The sequence below is a fragment of the Molossus molossus genome, unplaced genomic scaffold (genome assembly GCF_014108415.1).
Source record: "Molossus molossus isolate mMolMol1 unplaced genomic scaffold, mMolMol1.p scaffold_m16_p_7, whole genome shotgun sequence".
Taxonomy (NCBI): domain Eukaryota; kingdom Metazoa; phylum Chordata; class Mammalia; order Chiroptera; family Molossidae; genus Molossus; species Molossus molossus.
The window spans coordinates 22,915,173-22,942,225 of record NW_023425401.1 but is presented as its reverse complement, the minus strand read 5'-3'; the positions used below and the strand labels follow the sequence as shown (position 1 = coordinate 22,942,225).

Here is a 27,053-nt window from a genome sequence, read left to right as displayed (position 1 = left end):
CAAATAGCTTATTGGGGAATGCATGTACGCATGGAAAGGTCTGACTTTCTGGCTCAGTATGTATTCTAGCAGCAGCATTTTAAATGGTTAAAAAGAGTAAAAGAGACAATCCAGGATGAGGGCTGTTACCAAGCAGATCAGTTTGCCCAGAGAATCAGAAGAAGCTCCAAACCAGAGGCTATTTGTGGTATTCTTTAGTCTTGCCATTTTTCTCGTGTGAAAATATTGTAGAGCCAAACTTTTAGTTGAGCATCACACTCATTGCTGTAATACGAAGATAAAAAGCAACAGGTTTACGTAGATTTGCCTTGGGCATTCAGAAATGGGAAAGTATTTTTAAAACTGCTTTTAAAAGTTTCTAATAGCACTGGCCGGCTTGGCTCAGCGGTTAGAGCATCGGCCCACGGACCAGGGAGTCCTGGGTTCGGTTCCCGCTAAGGGCATGTACCTCGGTTGCAGTTCGTCCACAGCCCCGGTTGAGGTCTTGTGGGTGGTAACCAGTCGATGTGTCACTCTCGCATCGATGTTTCTCTCTCTTTCTTTCTCCCTTTTTCCCTCCTGCTCTATCTGAAGATAAATGCAAAAATGTCATCGGGTGAGGATTAAAAAAAAAAGTTTCTAATAAAATCTTTGTTTGCATATATTTGACTTGAGATACACTGCTGTCCATCACTTCCATTAATTGACAGTAAATAAAAAATAGCCACTTTCTCACCTTGTTATATACCTCAGGGTGAGTTTTTGTTTTTGTTTTTGGTTAAATAAAAGACTATCATTGGAAAGCACCACTTGCTTCATTTTAGTGTCTGTACTTACAGAGGAAAAAGAAGGATTTTAGCACAAACACCTTATTAGTTTACTCATAGGAAACAGAAACAGCTGAGACGTTTTAAAAATGAATTATGTTATCACATTTATTCAATTTCATACAACTTACCCAGGAAGTATATATTTGGAAGACAGATTGTCTCAGTGCTGTGGATAAGTTATAGTCTTCAGAACTGTGGTGTGTTTGGTGTGCAGCCCACATAATATTAACCTCTGCAAAACACATAATTTGAAACGAGCCATGAGAATAAGAACAAAGCAACTTCCATTCTCAGTTATGCATGCTACTCTGTTGAGTGAGGAAGAAAATCTGGAACATCTCTAAAAAAGCTAGCCAATATAATTATAATTAAAATAAGCTGCCTCAAATCACTTTTGGAAGCAAGGAGGGTATAAATTATAAACAAATAAAAAATTGAAACATAGCCAATAAAGATGTATAGTGTATATTATATAATTAAATGCCTCCAGCAAACTGAAATGACTTCCAAAATGTACACTTTGCTAACATATTACAACATGACAGATCATAAAAGCTAACTGGTAATGTTGTAACAATATAGTCAATGAATAGTGATGATTTTTCAGTATGTGATAACACATTTCTAATTAAAGAAGAATACTCTGATGGGGGAAATTGCTGCATAAATTTTGGAATAAGATATTACATAATATTATTTCCTGATGGTGTTGTAAGAAATCTCAAAGTCTGTCTATTGAAATAAGAGGTAAAGCAGAATAATATCTGTTCTTTGGATTTAAGGTTTCATTTTTATTTACAGAAATATATTAGCTAATAGTTACATATAGTTCTTTTCATGCCTCACCAAAACACTGTGCCATTTCTAAAACTGTCCCACATAATTGCTGTTTGTCCTCATAATAAAAAAGAAAATGTAAATTGTTTATTTTAATCAAATATTATACAAAGTACCATCATAATGCGTTGGAATTCATATATACCCCAAAAACATAGTTGGTTGATTTTTCTACAACAAACATGCCAGTATAGTGACCCCCTAATCATGGAGGAAAACAAGCCCACATTTTCAATCTGTCCATATGTTTCATTTCCTACCAGAATTACAGATCAAAATGCCTCACTATATTATATTCAATTTTTTAAGGATCATGTTCTTAGCTAAACTAACTTAGATTTAGTCCTTTGCTACAAATATTGAAGATAGAATTGACCATGTGATATAATCATTGTATGTCAGTGTGGACTAGAAGTTAAATTTGTGAGGCTTCCTTTCATGGGAACTGAACTGTGAACCCAAGAGTGAAAATTTGGGGTTGTTTTTCTTGGCAGTTGACATGTACTAATAGTTAAAATTAATGGCACATGGCAGAACAATTTGTTAGAGGTTTTTATAAAAATTACAGACATATATGTAATATATACACATATATAATATATATACATATATATATTTAATCTGGGTGGATTTCTTGGCCATTCATTTAGGAAATGAAAGCTCTCTGGACAACCTGAATAGGGAGTTACCAAACAAAAGTTGCAGAACAGTTTTGGTAAACAAACAATAGCTCGGAGATATTAGAAGGACTTGATTCTGTGAGAATAAGAACATTATGAACAGGATTATGAATCAATAGCCCTATCACAAGTCATTTATAGTCAAGTCATGTATTTGCAAATATTTTTATAAACCATCAGTTTATATGTAACTTGGATCCTGATGGGTTGACATTTTAATTACATATAGTAATAACCCCGTATTTTTACCCAAGCGATTAAGAAAATTCTTCTTACACACATAAAAACTACTTCACCATAATGACCCCTAACTTCCCAGGCATAAGCCTTGAAATAACCTAGAAGCCAAGTCTCTGATTTATTGACCAGCCTATAGAGCTACAAATAAGAGATATACAAAGAATCCTGTGGCACTTGATAACTTCAGATGTTATGTGAAAGTTTATTAAGAGGTAATAAATTTGATGAATCTCCTAAGTCTTTTAAAACTTTTTACAGAGTGAGCCCCTGAAGCAATATAACACGATTTTCTCTCTAAAACTCACCCATTCTGGAACATTTCAGAACCCATGACTACAAACTTCATTACAAATAAAATCATTGTCCATTCTGTTGGCCCTTTCAGAGTTTGTTTAAAAAATTCATCATAATGAATCCATGTTATAAGTTCACAAGGGGATAAACTAATCAGATGAGGTTAAATTAGAGGGTGATAAGATTTATTAAAAATACTTCCTTATAACCTCTACAGAAGCTAAATGGTGGAACAAAGAATCCACAAAGGTGGAGGTCAAAGACCTGTCTCTTTGGTTGTTTTAAAAGCATTTACTTCCTATCACAAACTGTGTGTAACACAAGCCTTCATTCAATGAAGTACAGCTGTATAAACAGGGTACAGTAACTGGATCTTACGGCCTTACCTCTGTCATTTTGCAGAACAAGAGAAAACAAGAATATGGGAATTTTTTTCAGTCTCTATTCAGCTTACTTGAAGTAAATAAAAATGGTTATAAAATGTAGCTTATGGAAATTTATTACAATAATGCTTTTGTAAATAAAAACAGAAAAAGTGAATAGTGCATTTGTAAATATGTTTATCTTCCCTAATATAATTATAAGTTGTAGGCCATAACAATTTTCTTTTTCTATAAGCAAATTATTGATTATACAAGCATGTGGTATATTATTATGGCTTTTCAATGACATAATTAGAAACAATGATACTGCTTTCCAACGTCAAAATGTAGATGTGTAGAAACATATTTTATTAATACATTGACCAAATCATTCAATTTGTTTGGCTAAAATTTAATATATTATGTGTATTCATGTGTCTGTTATATTCTTGTGTTTAATTTTTTCTATTTCTTTTTAAGTAAGGTATAATGTACATATAATGAAATCCTTACCTTTTAGTATTTACTTCTGTGAGTTTTTACCAAACAAAGATAGCTGTGTAATCACTGTTACAATCAAGATACAAGACAGTTTTGATTAACCACAAAAGTTCCCCAGTCCATTTTGACTGACTGACTCTAACATTGCTCCCTGTTTAGATGATAAGATTCTGGACTTTGAACTGACAATGTAATGAGATGAAACTTTCAGGGCCTTGGAAGAAGTGAATATGTTTTGAATGTGGGAGAAATATAAATCACTGGGGCTCAGAGGGCTGCCTATGGGAAACAGCCTCTAAGATGGTCCCCAATAATTCCTATCTGTTGGTGTTCATCTTCTACTTAATCCTTCCCCTTGAATGTGAGCTGGATTTAATGACCCCCACCCAGTGAATCTAATTTTGGCAAAGCCAATGGAATGACACTCTTGGTATAATGTTGTAAAAAGACAGTGGCTTATGTCTTGATATCTTGGATGCTTTCTCTTACATTCTCATAAACTTTGTCTGAGGAAAGTCAGGGACCATGTTGTGAGCTGCCCTTTACAGATACATGTATGGCAGGGAACTAGAAGTGGCCCAAATTAACCAGCTAGCAAGAAACTAAACTCCTTAGTCCAAATTCCACGTGCCACTGAATCCTGCCAACAACCATGTAAGAGAATTTGGAAGCAGAAACTCCCCCAGCTTAGCCTTCAGATAACACTGCAGTCAGCAGACAGCTTAACTGCTCAGCTACAACCTCATGAAAGCCCTTGAGCCAGAAGCACTCACATAAGCTGTATCCAGATTTCTGACTCACAGAAACTTGAGAAGCCACTCGTATGTTACAAAGCAGTAGACAATTAATACAGTGGTCAATCACCCTCAACCTCATTCTCAGTACTGGTGTCCACTGATTTGGTTTCTTTCCTATAGTTTTGCCTTTTTGAGAATGCTATATAAATGAACTTTACAGTATTTAGCCTTTTGTGACTGGTTTCCTTCGCTTGGAATAACGCATTATAGATTCCTCCATTTTGCTGTTTATTGGTAGTATGCTCTTTTTTGTTGTTGAGTAGTATTTCATTTGTATGGATATACCACCATTTTCGTTTTTTTTTTTTTTTTATATATTCATTCAGCAGTTGAAGAATATCTCAGTTGTTCTACTATTAGGCAGTTACAAATAAAACATCCAAATATGTTCTAATACAATTTTTCTGTGAAAATGTTTTTTATTTCACTTGGGTACAATACCTAGAAGTGAGATGAGTGAGCTAGGTGGTATGTTAACATTTACTTAATTAAGAACTGATTTCCAGAACGGGTGTGCCTTTTTGCATGACCACTAACAGTGTATTAGAGTTAAATTTGCTTCACATCTCTGGAAGCACTTGACATTATTATTTTTATTAATATGTATTTATTTTATAGCATTCTAATAGATGTGAAATGGTAGCACATGGAAATTTTAATTTGCAATGCCATAGTGACTAATGGCAATAATTGATCATCTCTCCATGTATTGATCTGCCATCTATAAGTCTTTTTTGAACTGCCTATTCAAAATTTGTGCCCACGTGTTAAAGGAGTTGATTTTTATTATTGAATTTTGAGGTGTCTTTACATATTCTGCACACAAGTCCTTTATGAGATATGTGATTTGCAAACCTTTTCTCCTAGTCTGCAGTTTGACTTTTCATATTTTAACAATATTGCATGAAGAACAAAGGTTTTAATTTCTATGTAAATCTAAGTTGTATACATGAGAGTTTTGTGAAAAAATATTTTCAGTGTATCAAACAAAGAATGGACAATTTTGGAGAATTTTTTCAGAATGATGAGAAATGTATAGGGTTTAGAAACTAAGAGAGTCTATATATATTATGTACCTAAAATATATCCACGTAAGTCTCTTGTCTCATACCTTGTCAGCTATGGAATGGAGAGAAATAACTCTTTAGAGTAACCTGAGACATAAACACAGGTCTGCAAGGAACTTTTACAACTATATGATAGCTATTTAATTTTTAATCGTGGATAAGCAAGGACGTTTTGAGGCATCTTTGGGGTGATGATTCTGCATTCACTCAGAATTTGGAAAATCCTCAAGTTATAAAGGAAAAAATATTACAGGCATATTTGCAAAATGATAGTGATGCTTGGCACCGAGAGAGGCATGTTAGAAACACCTTAGGCAACATTTAGCATATTGTGTAGTGACTGTGGAACATGAGAACTGTAGAGTCCTTTAGTTCATATTTTTAATTTTATAAATAATAAAAATGAAATTAAAAGGGGAAAGGAAAAAGAATTTCATTTAAAGAGAGAATGCTTATTATTTTCTCTCTCCACAGTGATGTTTGATGCCTTTACTGCTCTCTTGGATATTTTATTGATATGTAACTGACATACAATATCCTAGAGTTTTAGGTGTACATGGTGATTCCATATATATACACATCACAAAATGATCCCCACAATAAGTCTAGTTACCGTCAGTCACCATGCAGAGTTATTACAATATTATTGGCTATATTCCCTGTGCTTTACTTCTCTATAACTTATTTATTTCCTAACTGGACATTTCCCCCTTTAGAAATATATGTGACAGGGTCCAAGTATTCTCAGATGGCACAAATTTGGTAACTTCCAATAAGTAAAAGACATTAAGAAGCTCAACACACCCTATTAAATGATTCTGCTAAACCCCTTGAATTGGAACAAGTGCCTTATTGTCTTTTACAAGAAATCCAACACTGTAAAACACTGGACTTTGATTGAAAATCTTTGATTGAAAACAATGGTCACTTTGAATTTGAAGATACCAGATATGTGAATCCTTTAAAAGTTTGTTCCATCTTTTTCTAACAGATAGGTATGATTAAAAAATGACTTCAAGAAGGTTGAATTAAGCAAATAAAAAATTAGTAACATAGTCAAGCTATCAAACTAAAGTCTAACTGGAAAATGTGAATAACATTGAATATACCCTCAATTATTTTTCTATTCTCTACTCTTTCAATAAATTAGCCATGTTGTCAATTTTGTCATCACAATTTTACTCACTTCCTATAGCAGCAAATGAAAGTGTGATGATAAAATTGAAGACATTGCTAATTCATGCAACCAGTAGAGACTGATACTCATTGCTGTATTTTTTTCTCATCTGCTCTTTGCCCATTTAATATTAAAACACACATTACTAAATTTAACTAAAAATGTTAAATCAATGAGAATATAATTGATATGTTGGCTGGATCTTCATGTTTTTGTTCATCACATTTTGCAAATATCCAGATGTTCAGCATCATAGAAACCAGCAATCTGAAGGATTAACCAAAATTTTCACTTTAAAATATTTTTAAATTACAGTTTGCATTAATATTGTTCTGTATTTGTTTTAGGTGTACAGCATAGGGGTTAGATAATCATATACATCACAAAGTGTTCCCTCTGATATTTCCAGTATCCACCTGGCATTATTACCATATTATTGACTATATTCCCTGTGCCATAATTTACATCCCTGTGACTGTTTTGTAACCACAAATTTGTACTTCTCAATCCTTTCACCTTTTTCACCCAGTTCCACAACCATCCTCCCCCAAAACTTCTACTTCAAAAAAAAGAAATACATATATATATGTATATATATATATATACATATATATATATTATTTTTTAGAGAGAGGAAGGGAGAGAGAGATAGAAGCATAGATGTGAGAGAGAAACATCAATCAGCTGCCTCCTGCACGCCCCCCACTGGGGATCAGCCTGAAAACTGGGCATGTGCCCTGACTGGGAATCAAATTGGAACTCTCAGTCCATGGGATGATGCTCAGTCCTCTGAGTCATACCGGCCAGGCCACAATTTACCCTTTTTAAGTGGATGTTTGGCAACATATAAACATAAAGTCATCTCTAGGGAAGACAACAAGTGATCGCTCTGAAATTGTCACAGATACTAGGTCGTCCCTCTCATCTCTCTAGGAATCATACATTTAATTCATTTTCCATTTATATTCAAAAGGAAGATTTTAAATTCTAGTCTGCAGAATTTTAAAATGAGTGTTCTTCATTTATGTTTATATTCTTTCAAAATGTAAAGAAAGTAAATTGGTATAGTTTTTCAGCATGAAGCAAAAATACCTGTAACAAATTACATCATCTTGCCCTGGCTGGTGTTGCTCAGTGGTTGGAACATTGGTCTATGGACCAAAGGGTCATGGGTTTGATTCCTGGTCAAGGGCACATACCTGGGTTACAGGATCGATCCCCGGCCCTAGGTGCGCTCGTGCGGGGGCAACCAATCCATGTGTCTCTTTCACATCGATGTTTTTCTCTCTCTCTCTCTCCCCACTTCTCTCCCACCCTTCCACTCTCTATAAAAATATCAATGGAAAAAATATCCTTGGGTGAGGATTAAAAAAAATTATATTATCTTCTCTATCAAAACATCTGGTTCTACCCCTGGCCAGTTTGGTTCAGCGGTTAGAGCGTCGGCCTGCGGTCCGGAGAGACCCGGGTTCGGTTCCCGCTAAGGGCACATACCTCGGTTGCAGTTTGTCCCCAGCCCTGGTTGGTTGTGCGGTGGCAGCCACTCGATGTGTCCCTTTCACATCGATGTTTCTCTCTCTCTCTCCCTCCCACTCTATTTGAACAAAAAATGAAAAAATGTCCTCGGGTGAGGATAAAAAACAAACAAACAAACAAACAAAAACATCTGGTTCTATATAATGCAAAAGCAATAAATAATGTAATGCTTATTATTGAGTTATCTGAACAAGTGCTAAAATTAAAACTGTATTTATAAGAATGTTATTGGACTTCCGGTCAAGATGGCGGGTAGGTAAACGCGGTATCGCGTCCTCCCACAACCACATCAAAGTTACAACTAAACTACAGAACAACCATCATTCAAAACCGCCTGGAATCCAGCTGAATGGCAGTCCTACAACTACGGAATTAAAGCAGCAGCCACACGAGACTGGTAGGAGGGCGGAGGGGACGGGCTGGGCCCACACCCACGTGTGGCAGATAAAATCAGGAGGACACCTCGGCTGGGAAGGTCCTCCCTGAGGACTGAGGGGTCCCCGTCCCACACCAGGTGCCCCGCTCAGGGTCCCAGTGCCAGGAAGAGAATCCCCATAACTTCTGGCTGGAAAACCAGCGGGAACTGAGGCTCAGGGAGGCTGAGGCGGCTGGAGCCCCAGGCAGCTCCTTAAAGGGCCCGCGCACGGACTTATCGGACTCTCTCCCTCTAAGCTCGGAGTGGAGGCAGCTTGAGGGGCGCCAGAGACACACAGGGAAGAACTGAGCTGTTTGGCACTGGAGCGAGGGCTGGAGAGGGGGCTTTCTCTGGGACAGACGTGCTGTCAGAGGCCTTTGTTCCTTTGGTGAGCCCTTCCCAGGGGCGGCAGACAGTCTCCATATCTGGGACTCCAGCAACCTGGCTCAACTGGTAGCCCCGCCCTGGTGACTCCCTGAGGCCCCGCCCCACCCAACTTCCAGGCCCACCCAAGCTGTTGCCAGTTGCTTAACCATAGGATTGGCCTGTCTTGGATCCTGCTTCAGGTTTTTCCTAAATTCTTTCAAACGAGCAGCATCTGGTCTCAGCGAGCCCCATACCTCTCGTTAAGTAATACACAGAAACAAACACAGGGAGGCAGCCAAAATGAGGAGACAAAGAAACAGGTCCCAAATGAAAGAACAGAACAAAACCCCAAGAAAAGAACTAAGAGAAAGGGAGATAAGCAACCTAACAGATGCTGAGTTCAAAATACTGCTTATAAGGATGCTCAATGAACTTAGTGCTAACCTCAGCGAACTTAGTGAGGGCCTCAAGAGCATAAAAAAGGACCAGTCAGAAATCATGGATGCACAGTTAGAATTGAAGGAGGCATTAACTGAAATAAAGAATAATTTACACAGCTTCAATAATAGAGTATGTAAATCCAAGGAGCAAACCATCGATTTGGAATATAAGGAAGCAAAAAATGCCCAATCAGAACAGCAAAAAGAAAAAAGAATCCAAAGAAATGAGGATAGTGTAAGGAGCCTCTGGGACAACTTCAAGTGTGCCAACATTCGCATCTTGGGGGTGCCAGAAGGAGAAGAGAGAGAACAAGAAATCGAAAACCTGTTTGAAACAATAATGGCAGAAAACTTTCCTAACTTGGTGAAGGAAACAGACATACAAGTCCAGGAAGCAGAGAGAGTCCCAAACAAGATGAACCCCCAGAGGCCCACACCAAGACACATCATCATCAAAATGCAAAAGGTTCAAGACAAAGAGACAATCTTAAAAGCAGCAAGAGAAAAGCAGGTAATCACCTACAAGGGAGTTCCCATAAGGCTGTCAGCTGATTTCTCAAAAGAAACTTTGCAGGCCAGAAGGGAGTGGCAAGAAATATTTAGAGTGATGAAAAGCAAGAACCTACAACCAAGATGACTCTATCCTGCAAAGCTGTCATTTAGAATCGATGGCCATATAAAGAGTTTCCCAGACAAGAAAAAGTTAAAGGCGTTCATCACCACCAAACTGTTATTATATGAAATGTTGAAGAAAAAGATAAAATATATGAACAAACAAAATGGCAATGAATACTTATCTATTGACAATGGAATCTACAAACCAAATGAACAGGCAGAACAGAAACATTCTCATAGATACAGAGAACATTTTGTTGGTTGCCAGATGGGAGGGGGGTGGGGGGAATGGGTGAAAAAGGTGAAGGGATTAAGAAGTACAAATTCATTGATAGACTGAAAAACCTCAAAGGGAAAGGGGTTGTGTGGTGGGAAGAAATAAACCAAAGAACTTATATGCATAAGCAATGAACACAGACAATACGGTGGGAAAAGGTGGGAGGGGGCGGGAGTGGGGAAGAGGGTGTCAATGGAGGAAAAATGAGGAACATCTGTAATACGTTCAATAATAAAGATTTAAAAATATATAAAAAAAATAGCTATATAATAAATATGAAGCTGTGTAAGATGGTCACTAGTACATTTTTAAAATTAAACTTAAAGGCAGTTCAAGGGATACACTTTCATTCTATACAAAGGAAAGTATTGGAGGAGGATGTCAATGGGGGAAAAAGGAGAAAGATCTGTAGCAAAAATAAAGTAATAAAAAAAATAAACAAAAAAGAATGTTTACTACCTACCATATTTGCTTGCATTAAAAATTAATCATGTGATTTTAAAATTGCAGAATTTTGACATATCCATATTTATGTCAGTTTTATTCTATTTTAAATCCCATTTGGAAAAGTCTAAGAATTAAAATTATGTTTAATAAGACTTCATTTCAATTGTGTATTCTTAAAAATAAAGATTTATTTAGCACTATTTTATTGAATCCCTACTATGCGCAAATTGCTGTGTAGGCATTCTGATAGATAAAAGCACAAAAAAGAAAAAGAAAAAATCCCTCAAAGAAGTTACAACCAAATAGAAGCAAAAGAAGTATCTAGAAAGAGTTGATTGATGCAGGACATTTTTACATGCCTCAGAATAAAAATTGTACATATCTTGCATTACCTTGTGGCCATAGTTTTAGAAAAACTTTTTAAAGATTATCTCAACCAGGGCTTCCATGGAATGTAAGAAGACATTAGTCTTACACTCCCTGAGTTTTTTAAAAAATTTTCTTTTCTTTATTGATTTTCTCTCAGAGAGAGGAATTGAGAGGGAGAGAGAGAAGGAAACATCGATGAGAGAGAACATCGATTGGCCGCCTCCTGCATGCGCCCCACTGGGGATCAGGCCCACAACCTGGGCAGGTGCCCTGACCAGGAATCAAATTGGCGACCTCTTGGTGCACACGGGTCGATGCTCAACCACTGAGCCACACCGGCCGGGCTGCCTGGTGACCAATTACCTCCCTGGTTTTCTGTATTGTCTATTCTGAATGTGAGATTTCAAAATAGCTCATGCAATTCAAATTTGGGTCATTGCCTGCTTGTCTCAGTGGTTCGAGTTGCCATGAGTTTCTCCCTACCTTTACTCAAGATGAGCTTGATTAATAATAATAATAATAACAACAACACAATGATCACAAATATAAAGTGCTTGACATGTACTAGAAAAAATTTTAAAAAATTAAAATAAATTTTAATTTATATATTACACGTAACTATATTAGAAATTAGATATTTTCATCGTTTTTATTTTATAGTTGAGGAAATGAAGATACAGTGAGATTTAATAATGTGCCTAAGTAAGGTAAGTCATAACTATTATTCCTATTAGTATTAATTTTTGTTATTACTCACACAAACTGTATTTTCCAGTTCCACCTCCCCAGTGTTTGTGTGACTGATTGTCGGTGATGCAGAGTGGAAATGTGTGTCACCTCAAGAGGAGGAAAGAATTGGTGTCCTTCTCCTCCAAACCCTCTGCTCCCCTGTAATTACAAGCCACATAGAGAAGATTTAGTGCAGGACGCAGAGGCCCTGGGGTAGGCAAAACAGGAGGTTGGGAGGATCCTTGGTAGCTAAATGACAGCATGGAGTATAATGCTCGCACTGATGCATATGACCCAGCTTGTGAGTGAGAAAGAAATCTTTATTGTGTTAAGTCACTGGAATTTGCTGAAGCTCCATGAACTAAATCTACTACACCCCCCAGTAGTAACTTTTGTTCTTAATACATATATGTGATGCAATGGCCATCAATATCAGCGACCTAATTACAAACCTATGTTCTCTATGACTCCGTCTTTCCTACAGACTGACTTCGGTGGGGAAGGCACTTTCTGGCATGCTGAGCAAACTGATGCCTGTGCTTCTAAAAGCAACCTCCACTAGCATAGCTCGAAGTCTCCCACTTCCTCCTCACTGACCTTCCGACGTGGCTGCTTCAAGGAAATGGCTTTAGGAAATCCAGAACATATTCTGTAGATTATTCCTTTCTCTCTTTCCTCGGCTCCCTTGAGTCGTCCTTCACTGCATTCCAACGAGAGGCTTACCTCGGCCTGAGGCAGGTGCGGGCAACAAGGCTGGGAATGCCCAGGAAAGGAAAAGTCTCGCATCTGGTGAGCAGGGTTGCTACCCCAGCCCATGTCCTCGTTCCTCCAAGGTGCCCTCGGCCTTCGCCCCACCGCTCCTGCCCCTAGTCCCAAGTTCTTCCATCTTCTTCCCGCTTTGGAAAGCCCAAGCCTGACTATGTGCTTCTCCAAATGCAAATGAATCTGAATTGTGTTCACCAAAGACTCGTGTGATTAGTTATGCATGATTTTATTTCCCCCTGTACCATCTAAATATTGAAAGAATAGTGTGGCCTAATGGGCAGCTTTCCTGGTTGCCTTCCCAGATCCAGGAGGATGAGCGCTCAGAAGGCTTGAGCTGGACGGTGGGCTTTTTAGAGCGAGGGGAAGCCAGACGACACGTTCCACACTATGGCCCAGGGGCTCCAATGCAAAGGCTAGCAACCAAGGCCCCTGTGCCAAGCGAGAGGGATTCGGAATAGAAAGGGAAGCAAACAGACTGTTCTTGAGGAATAGAAGTAAATAAATAAGAAAGGGGCTCATGCTAGGACTGCGATGGGCCCCAACAGTCTCTGACTTCCGGTCCCTCTCCAGCCTCTCACTTCTTTGTCTAACCCTTTCCAGGCTAGTGTCCCTGTCTGAGACCACAACCCCAAACCAGCCATACCTGGAAATGAAGTGCGAACCTCCCTCATCAGGCAGGCGGAACAGAAAGTGAAGGGGGTGGGCTCATTTCACTGCAGAGAGAGATGCCCTTGGGCTGGCTTCCCAAGGTGAAAGGCTCAGTGCAGGTCCCTCTTGAAATATTTCTGGACAAGGCCAAGAGCAGTATTTCGGCTTATGATGAGCTGCACGTCTTTACACAGGCAGACCCGAGAGCCCGAGATCACAAGGATGCATTCCTTTGAGAAAAAGGTACTTTTTCCTAAGAAACCGTTTACAAGTACCATTTCTAAATAGTCCTCACTCATATGAAAACATTGCACATATAAATGCTTTGGGAAGGAATAAGGGGGAAGAATAAACATGAATCCATGAAGATAAAAAAAATGGGGTACATTTCCTATGAAGTCATATTCACACGCACACAAGTGATACATACACCTGTGCGTATCTGTGTTTGTGTATATTTAAGGTAGACATATAAAAATATACATAGTTTCAAATTATATTCCACATTTAGGTACACATGTATATAGTATGGTGCTAGCAGCTTCTCCAGGGACAGAACAGAAATCAGTAGTATGTTTATGTATGAAAGCAGAGAGCGTTCCACTTTGCAGCTTTTCAAAGCAGGCTGAGCTTTATTGCATGTTGTCAACCAAATATTCTCTTTAATACTTCCAGCCCATGAGACACACTGGTTGCTTATTGGCTTAAAAACGAAATTATAATTTGGGGCTTTACTGTCCACTCTATTACAAGGTTATATACAGGGCTGCTTGAAAGTAATGCTATGAGCCTGGCTGGTGTGGCTCAGTGGTTGAGCATCGACCTATGCCCCAAGAGGTCATCAGTTCGATTCCCGGTCAGGGCACATGCCCAGGTTGTGGGCCAAATCCCCAGTGGGGGTCATGCAGGAGGCGGCCAATCGATGTTCTCTCTCATTGATGTTTCTCTCTCTCTCTCCCTTCCTCTCTCTCTCAAATCAGTAAAGAAAAATAAAATAAAATAAAAAAGTAATGCTATGAATCAGCTAGTTTGGTTTCACTGTTTGCTCTACCTTCTCGAAGTTTCATCATTGTCCATTTATATCCCTCTACTCCTAGTCATTTTGTATGTTGATATTGGCCAAGGCTAGATAATCATCTAGATTTCTCTCCTCTCAGTTCAAATGTATTCTTCCCCAGCCTAGACCAGGGGCCAGGGACTCTTGCTAGAGATCCCTGATTGACGTCACTGACATCCTCTGCACGCAAGAGAAACATGTATTATTGAACTAAAGCATTCTTAAGTGGTATGAATACTGAAATTTCCAGGAATGCAGTAGGTTAGTGAAGGTAGATTTTTGGTTCAGGAAGATTCCCATACATCTCAACCATGTGGACATGGCTGTGTCCTTAGGAAGACTATTCTTCTCTGTAAAATGAGCAGAATTAAATAAAAAGCCTCAGAAATATAAGTTATCAGTATTACATTAAAAAAAAATTACCAGTTTGACCATTTTGATGTTTCATGAAGATTACATCTCCACTGATCTTCTTAAACCAAATTCTAGTGCACTTGAATCTTCGTCGTCAGCAACTACAATAATGTGAAGACTCGGGTTTTACCCTTGGCAACAGAGAGTATTATGCTAGGTGCAATAATTCAGTCAGAGAAAGACAAATACCACACGATCTCACTAACATGTGGAAATTAATGAACAAAATAAAATGAACAAAACAAAATGGAAATAGAATCATGGACACATGGAACGTGAAGGGAGAGGGGTAGTGACCAGTGGATAAAGCAGGTGAAGGGATTAACCAAGGAACATACACGCATACCCCATGGACACAGATGCAGTGTGGTGAAGGCCCAGGGGAGGGGAGGGGAAGATGGGGGGGGATTGGGGACATCTGCAATAGTGTCACCATTAAAAACGTTTAATAAGAAAAATAAAGTAAAAAAAAAAAAGACAGGTTTTGGTGCAGTTAGTGAAGTTAGTGATTTTAGCTTACAATGTATTCAGCTTCTAAGTAGTCTACGTGCTTTATATATATTAAAAGTAAGCAGTCTTCCCGAGTGTTTAATGACATATATATATTTGGCACTCGTAATGACCTCACTAGCACCATCAGGGGGCAGAAACCGTGGGAGAAGAACCATCCTTATGTCAATAAAGTGGGCTGGGATTGGCAGCCCTCCCCCCACACTCCTGTGCGGCGGGCTCGCCTGTGGTGAAACACAATGAACTCCTACTCTGTTATGTTTGGAACAAATGATTTATATAATTTGTCTCCACAAGTCCCAGAATCCAAGAACAAATAACCTTCAAAGTTTGAAAGGAGAACAACATAAGGCAGTGAACAGGGAAACAAAACAACCAGGGATTGTCCGGAAAAAGAAAAACAGGAAACAATTGCACTCAAACCATTCGTTAGAAAGTGGCCGCAATCTGTTTTCATTCTCTCCCTAATTAACCTGTGGATGTAGATTACCCCTGTCAACAACAATAAACACCTACCAGGATCTCTTTGCCAATAATATAGGCTTTCTACTGCTTTTACCATTTGCCTTTGTGTTTTGAAACCAAATTTTACTGCTTCATAGCAAATAAGTCTGGTGTTCATGCTAGAAACAGTATGTTTACTGACTTCAAATTACTGAAGGTCCCAGTTGGAGTGAGTCAGCCCATCTTTTGTGAATGGTGTCATTTTGACATAGATTAGCACTGTCACTGGTCTTTGAGGACGCGATCTGCACCGGATAGATGTCCTTTTGCACATTTGGGACCTGCTGCTTCACAATGTTATTACCACTTGTCGACACATCTTAGAACTGAATGTTATTTGTTACTTGGATGAGTGACTTTGCCTTTTCCTCTGTCCCCTTCAAAGTACCTTTGAAATCTGAATGTATGAAAGAGAAGATACTCATGCTGATCAAGTCTTAGTAGTACTGCAGAAGTAACTCTCATGTAATATTCCTCGACCTTTGGGCACTGAGAGATGGAAGTAGTTATGCAAGAACATATCCCCCATTATTTTCCTAGGGCTCAGTTCAAATTCTGCTCCCTAGGTCTCCTGCTGTGACCCCATGGCTACTTGACCTTCAAATCCAAATGCTATTTATTAACTGAATTCATTGTTTTCTGCCCAGGTTTCCAGTTTTTTCCCCTGATTTTGTAATATGATCATTGTACCTTGGACTACTCCCTTTTCCCTCCCTTTAACCCCCATCAAGATACTACCATGGGCTTCCATCAGCTCACTGTACCGTCTGCTCCCTTCCTTTCCTGCCCCGTACCCGCTCTGCTAGATCAAGGCCTCGTGGTGGTGGTACAATCAGCAAACAGTCACAGAGAGACGTCTGTGTATCGGATGTGCTGCCCTATAGTGCCCACAGTCTAGAGCCTGGGTCAGCAAATGCCTGGCATGGGCCAAATCCAGCTCACAGACTGCTGTATACAGCCAGCAAGCTGAGAGTCCTTTTCTACATTTTTAAATGATTAAATTAGCATCAGAAGAGTAATAGTTTGTGACACAGGAATGTTACATGAAAAAAAAATGTATCTTTCTCTTTCATTCTCTTGTAGCATCTGCTCCCTGGGCTTTGTGAGCACCCTCAACACTTCCATGGTCCCCTGTCTTTGTGCAACCTGTCAGAACGTTCTTCATGTTCCCAAGGACCACTGCCTAGGTCGTTTTCTCCAGGAGATCACAGTGAGCCCTCCCCGGCCAGTTATTATGCAGTGATTACTCCTTGGCCTGTCCATCACAAGTTCTCTGCTACTTTGCATCCTCTCCTGTTTCATAAGCCTTTTAAAGAGAGATTAATGTGTCCATCTCTATATTCCCACAGCACCTACCGCTGTGTCTTTGCAGAGTAGACACTCATATATTTTTCTTGAACAAACTAATACTTATCAAATACAACTGGTTCATTTGAATAGTTAATAACCAAATCACTATTTAATTTGCTAAGTACATGTATTTTAATTAGTAAAATCAATGCATTTAAAATTTTTCTTTTTTCTTTATACTGACCGACTCCATCTCTCTCATTTCAGTCATATCCAAACATTCCACTTTGCAAAACATATCCTTTGACCTTCCCTTTCCTTAATTTGTTTTTATCTCAAATATCTCAAAAGAACAGATGATTTACTTCCTTACCTCCCATTCATTCTTAGACCCATCGTTACTATCACTTAATTCTTCCAAAATCATTATTGGTCTTTTTTGCCAAAACTAAAGTCCTCTTTTTAGCTTTTCATCCTATTTGAACTTCCTGGAACATTTCACCACGGCTTCTGTCTGGAAAAATCTCTTTTTTTGGCTTTACTAAGGTCCCTTGCTCCCGGCTCTGTTTCTCTATTCAGGCCAAGTGTTCTTCCCTGACTCTTTCCTGTCCTCACCCACCTTAAGGAAACCAACTTCTGTTTTTCTTTGTTTCTCACTGTGAAAGAGACACATCGAGTGGTCGCCACCCACACGACCCAACCAGGGCCGGGGACAAACTGCAAGCGAGGCACGCGCCCTGAGCGGGAACCGAACCCAGGTCTCTCTGGACCGCAGGCCGACGTTCCAACCGCTGAGCCAAACCGGCTGGGGCGAAAGATCTCTATTCTTTGAGACAACTTGGAAATATCTGGAGAGTATTATCCTAAGCGAAACAAGCCAATCAGAGAAAGACAAATATCACATGATTTCACTTATTTGTGGAACATAATGAACCAAACAGATTAACAAAATGAGCCCAGGGACATAGAATTAGGGTACAGACTGACAAACCTCAGAAGAGGGGTTTGGGGGGGAGGGAAGAGATAAACCACCGAACTTATATGTATGTATGTACAACCGTGGACATAAACAACAATGCTGGGGACGAGGGGGGTGGGGGATTGGGAGGATGGTGTCAGTGGGGGGAAAGGAGAAACATCGCTAACAAAAATAAGTTAATAAAAATAAATTGAAAAAAATAAAATAAAATTTCCAAATGAAAAACAAAGAAATGGCTGAGCTCCATAGGGCTATCCATGGGGTGCTGCTGCAGCATAACCTCCATTTGCTTGTAAAACCCAAAGCCAGTCAGCCATGCTTCCCCCTCTCCCCTTCCCCCCCTCGTCTGCCATTCCAAATAGGACTTGTTGTACTTAGAAATGGACTTACTCTGTCAAATACAAAGAACCATCAATTTTATATAAAAAATATATATATACTCTCTGTAAGAGTAACTTGTATTTAAGGATAATTTCTAAAATGAGTTGTTGCAAACATTTTATAATGTCATTAGTATCAGGAACTGTTATTTTTAAAGTTATTGTGCCTGCAATGAAGATCGGTTAAACTGGTTACAGGTAAAGGTCACAAACAAGAATATGATCAAAATCTAAGGCTCACATTGAACATTTCTCAGCAAATCTAACACCCATGAGTCCACAATAACTTGCCTTGAGATCTGAGCTTTGCACTGCAATGTGAATTTGAGTAGCCACAAATCTATTAGATAACACAACAAATCAGTGTAGGTCAAAAGGATGATTTTAATACATTTATCTTAGTGACTCTGTCTTTTTCTACGATCATCTTATCTGAGACACTGTGAAATGACATAAAAAGTTAAAAACAAACAAACAAAAAAACAACAATCCTCCTGATGTTGCAAAGTTGCATAACACGTTTTCCTACAATGATGTCACAGTTGATGCGAAAGACCATGTGAAACAGATTAACTGTGACCAAATTTGCATTAAGGCCAGCTGATATACACATGTAAAACATGAAACACACATACTTTGAGGTGCAGCTAAATGATTCTCAAACACCATGCTGTAAATAATTTCAACCTCATACACATACACCTTATAAAGTAGAAATTGCTTTTTATTTTTTTCTTTAAACAACCAACATGACAACCTCAGTAATTTTAGTGCATTTTCATCCTTGAGAAACTTACAAGGAAAATGCTTTGGTTGCATTTTTTTGGGGGTTGGGGAAGGGTTGGATAATGCCTCGTTTGTTCTTACGTTCTTGTGTTCTCGGCTGTCTTTATGAAAGATTGATGTCTAATGTCACTGCTAGGAAGTGCAAACCGTTCAGCCTCACTGCAAACTATGTTCTCATCCTCTCGCTCCACAGGGTACCACATGCTTTGGCAGCCAACATTCAAATGGGAAGTGTTTTAATGGCAATAAATGATGCCAATGAAACCTTTCCCACAATGCGCAAAACTTAGTGGTTGGAGGCTGAGGCACCAAATGACGCTACTAGAGGAAATAAATGAGTATATTAGCTGAAAGGTTCTAATGCTGTTTATCTAACCAAAGCTAAAAGAGATTCAAAATTTCCTCTGTCATTAAACTTTTCACCAAAATAGCATCCTGATGAAAGCCTGGGAGAATGTGGATCTGTTTAACAGAGCCTTGACCCTTTATTTCCAGACATAAGAGTGTAGTGATCAATTGTGTTAATAATAGCAATTGTCAGTGTGCTGTTTTAGAAGTAATTTCCACAGTATAACAGGTTCCAGCTATACCTCCACCCCCGTGGAGAGGAGAGCGATGGGAGGGAACCCTTTTCGGTGTTAGTAGAATGAAAGGAATGTATGTAAGATGACATGAAACAGGTGTTTAAGAAGCACTGCGCTCCTTGGTGGGGGGAAAAGGTGCTTTTGTGGAAGCAAAATGTTCAGAAGCTGTGTCAGCAATCAAGTCACTGAAAGTCCTCAATGTTCCATCTGTGAGTGGGTTAATGTATTGTTTTTCATGAAGAGAATAATGTGGCTACATTCACATCAAGATGGAATAGAATGTAGGTTCTATTTAAGTATAGGTGAGTTGGATTCTGATTGATATAAATAACTTATTTGATTGCCTCGGGGTACAAGTGCAGTAAAGCCACCAAATCCAGTGAAAACGACTAACTGCCTTGGCGGTTTGACAGACCACCTTGGTCTTATTATCTCCATGCTGTAGGCAAATGACTTCTTTGAACCAGCCAGTGAAATAGACATTCAATAGTTTGCAGGTAAAATCATGAAGCAGAAAAACTGATCCTACCAGCCCTGAGTGGTTTCTCTAGGAAGCTTTTTTGTTGTTGTTATTGTTTGTTTGTTTTGTTTTGTTTTTTAAAAATAACATGCACTATAAAGCAAAAATGTATAGAGCTCTCGGTAGGTACCGCAGTATTAACAATGACTTGACTCTTATTTTCTGGCTGTTTTAAAGAAGAGGAAATAGAGAAAACAACTTCTCAAGATAGTAGCTACAAAGTGGCAGAGCCAGCATTTAAATCCAGACCCATCTGACCGATCTGGTCCCAGAGCCCGTGCATGCTCTTTCCCTAGCTCCGATATAGGTAAGTACCTGCCCACAGCTCCCATGAGACGGAACATACAGGTAGGTGATGCATAGTGCCTGCTTTAAGAAGTCTGTTTTTTACAAACCCATAGATACAAAGAACAAGTGATGGTTCCCAGAGGGGAGGGGTGTGAGGCAATGGGTGGGGAAAAAAAGCCGAGGACTGGTTAATGTCATCTACAGGTAGTAGCTCAAAGGGACAGTGTCCCCTGGCCACCAGACAGTCTGCCCTCACTGTCCTGGCTGGGACACCCAGAAAATGGCTGCTGAGTCCCAACCCAAGGACCTGTGATGTTACCTGCACTTGGATGGCCTCCCCTTCCATAAGGCATTCACCTCCCTACTGGCCAGCAATCTCCAGGCCCCTGGAACACAGAACCACACCCCTCGGGTCTGTGCTCCCTCTTAGCCCTTACTCTCCCTGCTCCCCAGTTCACATTCCCCTAACCCATTGATGACTGGTCTTCAGGAGCCAAACCAGACTGGTTCCTTGTTTAAATCAATCAATCACTCCAATAATCGGAGAAAGAACAATATAGCTAAGGCCCGATTAACCCAATTGGGATGAACTCAGTTCGTGTATATTTTTTACCTTTACATAGTACTACTTGATTTAAAAAAGGTGAAGTATTATTTGTTTTAAAGTAGTACTTGATTCCAGAGATAAATACTACTTTAGAAAAATCATTTGTGTACATTTTTAGGAACCATTACGAATGTTTAAAGTGAAATCTAAAAAATATTTAAAATTTAGTAATATTTCAATTTAGAAAAGGTAAAAATGAAATGTAAATATCACCTAGTTTAAAAAAAGAACAACCACTTAAAAGTTCATAACATCGCCCTGGCTGGTTTGGCTCAGTGGTTGGAGCATCATCCTGTGGACCAATGAGTCATGGGTTCGATTCTGTTCAAGGGCACGTACCTCAGTTGCAGTTTGTCCCTGGCCCCTATTGGTCGTGTGGGTGGCAACCAGTCGATGTCTCTCTCTCCCTCCTCCTCCCTTTCTCCCTCCCGCTCTATCTGAAGATAAATGCAAAAATGTCCTCAGGTAAAGATAAAAAAAAAAAAAGTTCATAACATGTTAAAAATCTTTTTTCTCAAATTTTATAACAAATAGTTCTAAGACAGGCACACTTAAATAAAGTTCTGCTTACCTCTTTTTAAATTTAATTTACGTAATCATGAAACTTAGTTTTTCTTTAAAAGCTTCAGGAAAGTTTTAGTCAAATAGCACACGTGCTTTCTATTGTATCAACTGATTATTTTTATTTTTTCAGTTAATTAAATTTACTGAAAACAGTCATTTTTCCTCAAAATATTTGTGCTACTGTCTTGGAAAGTTCACCAAAAGTGGTTATTTAAATGTATTTAAAAAATAAAGAAAGAAAAGAGCAAGTCACTCTGTGGACTTCACAGTAAATATTCATATAAATGAGATCAATCCATTAGAGAAAGAAAAAAATGTAACCTGATAGTAACCAATTATTACATATTATAGAGTTATTACAATGTTATTATCAGGTATCCTAACTCCTAATTTTCACTATCAGTTAAGGATTAATATCCTACTTAATTTTGTACATGGGTGTCATAGCTATTTTTGCTATATCAAATAAAAAAATTAAATCACGTCCCTTTGCATTCGATGTGTATAATGCAAATTGTATAAAACTCATTTTTAACATCATCTTCTCTTCTTCCCAAGTTATTAAATATTCTGGTCCTCCAGCATCTTATCGTGCCTGAATGATAGTTCTAGGGTCATCTTATTTCTTGGGGTAATCTTTTTTTTTCTTGGTGTAATTTATTTGCTTTTCTTGGAATATCAATAGGACACATGTCCTGGTTACAGAGGCTTTGTACTTCTTTCCTCCTTTTTAAAGACTTTTTATTGATTTTTAAAGAGAGACACAGAGAGAAACGTTGATCACCCACCTCCCGTGTGCACCCCAACTGGGGATCGAACCCACAAACTAGGCATGTGCTCTGACCAGGAATCAAACTGGAAACCCTTCAGTACACGGGACAATGCCCGACCAACTGAGCCACACCGGCCAGGGCTGTACTTATTTCTTCATTCTTTTTACTACAATATATGCAATCCCTGGACATTAACAAGTTTTCACACAGAGAAGGAAAATGAGATGCAGAGAGAGTGAGCAACTTGCCCAAGGGCACAAAGTAATTTGGTGACAAAATTGGACTAATACTACAAATAATCACCTCTTACATATGTGCAACAATTTATAGTGAGCCACATGCTTTACTATAGTTTATGTGTTACAACCACACTCTCCACAAATTAACAAATCAATATAAAATACGGGGAAACAAAAATGAAATTTTGGAGACTGAGATTATAGTTTGAAGACAGTTTGGTGATTTCTGAACAAAACCAAACATACACTCACCATATGAACCAGCAATTGTGCTTTTTGAGCATTTTCCCAAAGAAGTTGAAAACATATTCACACCAAACCCTGCACATAGCTATTCAGAGCAGCTTTATTCATAACTGCAAAAATTGGGAAGTAACCAAAGTGCACTTCAGTGACACTTTTTTGAAGTCACAAAATAGATCATGGTGAATGGATGAACTGTGGTATATCCAGACAATGGAATATTATTCAGCACTAAAATGAAATGAGCTATTGAGTTGTGAAAAGATGTTGATGAATCTTAAATGCATATAAATAGGTGGAATCTAGAAAGGCTACATAATGTATGATTCCAGCTATATGACTTTCTAGAAAAGGTAAAACTATGGAGGGAGTAAAAATATCAGTGGTACTAGAGTCCCCATTTCTCAACACCCTCGCCAACACTTGTTGGTTGATGATTTGTTGATGGCGGCCATTCTGACAGGTGTGAGGTGATACCTCATTGTTGTTTTAATTTGCATCTCTCTGATGATTAGTGATGTTGAGCATTTCTTTATATGTCTCTTAGCCATTTGTATGTCCTGTTTGGAGAGGTGTTTATTTAGTTCCTTTGCCCATTTTTTATTTTTTTTATTTTTATTTTTTATCCTCACCCAAGGATATTTTTCCATTTTTTGTTCAGGTAGAGTGGGAGGGAGAGAGAGGAACAGAGAGAGAGAGAAACATCGACGTGAAAGGAACACATCGAGTGGCTGCCACCCGCACAACCGACCAGGGCCGGGGACAAACTGCAACCAAGGTACGCGCCCTTAGCGGGAACCGCACCCGGGTCTCTCAGGACCACAGGCCGATGCTCTAACCGCTGAGCCAAACTGGCCAGGGCCCTTTGCCCATTTTTTAATTGGGATCTTTGTCTTTCTTTTGTTGAGCTGTATGAGCACTCTATACATATTGGAAATTAACCCCTTATCTGATGTATCATTGGCAATAATGTTCTCCCATAGAGTGGGTTGCCTTTACATTTTGGTGGTTGTTTCTTTTGCTGTGCAGAAGCTTTTGAATTTGATGTAGTCCCATGTGTTCATTTTCTCCTTTGTTTCTGTTGCCTTAGGTGATGTATCAGTGAAAATTCTGCTGCTGTGGTACATATACACAATGGAGTTCTATGCAACTGTAAGAAAAAAAGAGCTCTTATCCTTTGAGATGACATGGAGGGACCTGGAAAGTATTATCCTAAGCGAAACAAGCCAAGCAGAGAAAGACAAATATCACATGATCTCACTTATTTGTGGAATATAATGAACATAACAGTCTGAGGAATGGGGTAGTCCCAGAGACGTGGAAGTGGGGTACAGACTGACAATCCCCAGAAGAGGGGGTGGTGGGAAAAGATAAACCACAGAACTTATATGCATGTATGCATGAACAATGGACATGGACAACAAAGCTGGAGACAGGGCAGGGAGGGGGGTATCAGTGGGGGAAAAAGGAGAAACATCTGTAACAAAAAATAAATTAATTAACTAAATAATAATAAAAAAATAAAATGAAAATTTCTGTGCAAAATATATATATATATATATATATATATATATATATATATATATATATATATCAGTGGTTGTCAGGGGTTGGAGCAGGAGTAGGGATGAATAGGTAGAACACAGAAGATTTGGAAGGCAATGAAATACCTGATACCATAATGCTGGATGCATGTCATACATTTGTACAAACCCATAGTACACACAACACCAGGAGTGAATCATACTGTAAACTGTGGACTTTGCACATTTATGATGCATCAACATAGGCTCCTCATTTGTAACTAATGTACTGTGTGGGGGGAGAGTTGATGATGGGGAAGGCTGTGCATGTGTGGCAGCCAGGAGTACATGGGGCATCTGTACAGACCCTGCTCTTAATATTTTCTGTGTATATAAGACTGCTCTATAAAAGTAAAGTGGTTTATTTTTTTAAAAAAACATTTTCCCTTTATTGATTTTAGAGAGAAAGGAAGGGAGAGGGAGAGAGAGAGAAACATCGAGGAGAGAGAACATCGATTGGCTGCCTCCTGCATGCCCCCCACTGGGGATCAGACCCACAACCTGGGCATGTGCCCTGACCGGGAATCAAACCAGTGACCTCTTAGTGCATGGGTCGATGCTCACCCACTGAGCCACACTGGCTGGACTGCTGTTTTATTTTGACCTCTATCTTTCTCAGACACATTGAATATTTATAGGTCAGGAAGTTATAAGAATTCTCCTGCCCTGGCTGGTGTGGCTCAGTGTTGGAGTGTCAGCCCACAGACCAGAGAGACCCAGATTTGGTTCCTCCAAGGGCATGTACCTCGGTTGCAGTTTGTCCCGAGCCCCGGCTGGGGTTGTGTGAGTGGCAGCCAGTCGATGTCTCTCTCTCACATCAATGTTTCTCTCTCTCTCTTCCTTCCTTTCTTCCTCCTGCTCTATCTGAAGATAAATGCAAAAATGTCCTTAGGTAAGGATAAAAAATAAAATAAAATACAATACAATAAAATAAAAAGAATAAACAAAAAAGCTTCTGCATAGCAAAAGAAAATAACAGCAAAATGAAAAAGGATTCCTGAGCAGTTTGGCTCAGCGGTTATGGTGTTAGTCCACATGGAACAGGGAGTCATGAGTTTGATTCCCAGTCAAAGATATGTACCATGGTTTCAGGTTTGATCCCTGGCACCTGTCAGGGTTGTACCGGAGGCAACCAATCAATCTCTCTCTCTCTCTCTCTCTCTCTATCTCTCTCTCTCTCCCCCTCTCTCCCCCCCCCCTCCCTCCCTCCCTCTTCGCCTCTCCCTTTCTCCCTTCCAGTCTATCTAAAAATCAATGGAAAAATATCCTGGGGTGAGGATTAAAAAAATATATACATATGTGAAAAAGGAACCCACTGTACAGGAGAACATATTTGCCAATTATATGTTCTGATATCTGATATAGCTGATAAGGGGTTAATTTCCCAAATATATGAAGTACTCATACAACTCAATAAAAGAACAAAGAAAAAAAAAAACAATTAAAAAAATGGGCAGAGGACCTGAATAGACACTTCTCCAAAGAGGGCAAGAGACATATTAAAAATGCTCAATGTCCCTAATCATCAGAGAGATACAAATTAAAACGATAATGAGAAACTACTTCACGTCTGCTAGAATGGCTGTCATCATCAAATCAAGAAGCAATAAATGGTTGAAAAGATGTGGAGAAAAGAGAACCCTAGTACACTGCTGGCGGGAATGCAGACTGGTGCAACCACTACGGAAAACAGTATGGGGTTTTCTAAAAAAAATTAAAAGTGGAACTGCCATTTGACCCAGTGATCCCACTTCTTGGTATATATCCTAAGTAGCCTGAAACACCAATGAGAAAGAATATATTCACCCCTATATTCATAGCAGCAGTATTTACAATTGCTAAGATCTGGAAACAGCCCACATGCCCATCAGTAGATGAGGGATAAAAAAAAAAAAATTTTGATACATATACACAATGGAATACTATGCAGCTGTGAAAAAGAAGGTTCTCTTACCCTTTGAGATGGCATGGGGGGACCTGGAAAATATTATGTTAAGTAAAATAAGCCAGTCAGAGAAAGATAAGTATCATATGATCTCACGTATATGTTGAATCTAATGAACAAAATGAACTGATGAACAAAATAGATCCAGAGACATAGAAGCAGGAAGCAGATTGATGAATCTCAGAGGAAAGGGGAGGGGCAGGAAAAAGAACTTATATGAATGTATGCTTAACCAATGGACACAGACAATAGTGTCATGAAAGTCTGGGTGGGAGACAGGAGCAGGGTGGAGGGGTTCAATGGGGGAAAAATGGAAGGGGGTCTCTTTAATACTTTCAACAATAAAGATAATTTTTTAAAAGAATAAATTACTCCTACTATCTATGCACTTTACCTACTTTGAAGGTTAATGAGAA

At 38.9% G+C, this 27,053-nt stretch overlaps 1 protein-coding gene across 1 annotated transcript in view; it reads right to left on the bottom strand.

The window, feature by feature from the left end:
• The window catches only part of AGMO (alkylglycerol monooxygenase), a 316,708-nt gene that overhangs the window by 195,559 nt on the left and 94,096 nt on the right, over positions 1-27,053 (bottom strand). The window contains exon 4 of the mRNA XM_036247253.1: positions 938-1,041. Within this exon, the coding sequence (XP_036103146.1) occupies positions 938-1,041 (104 nt within the window). The remainder of the gene's footprint in view (positions 1-937; positions 1,042-27,053) is intronic.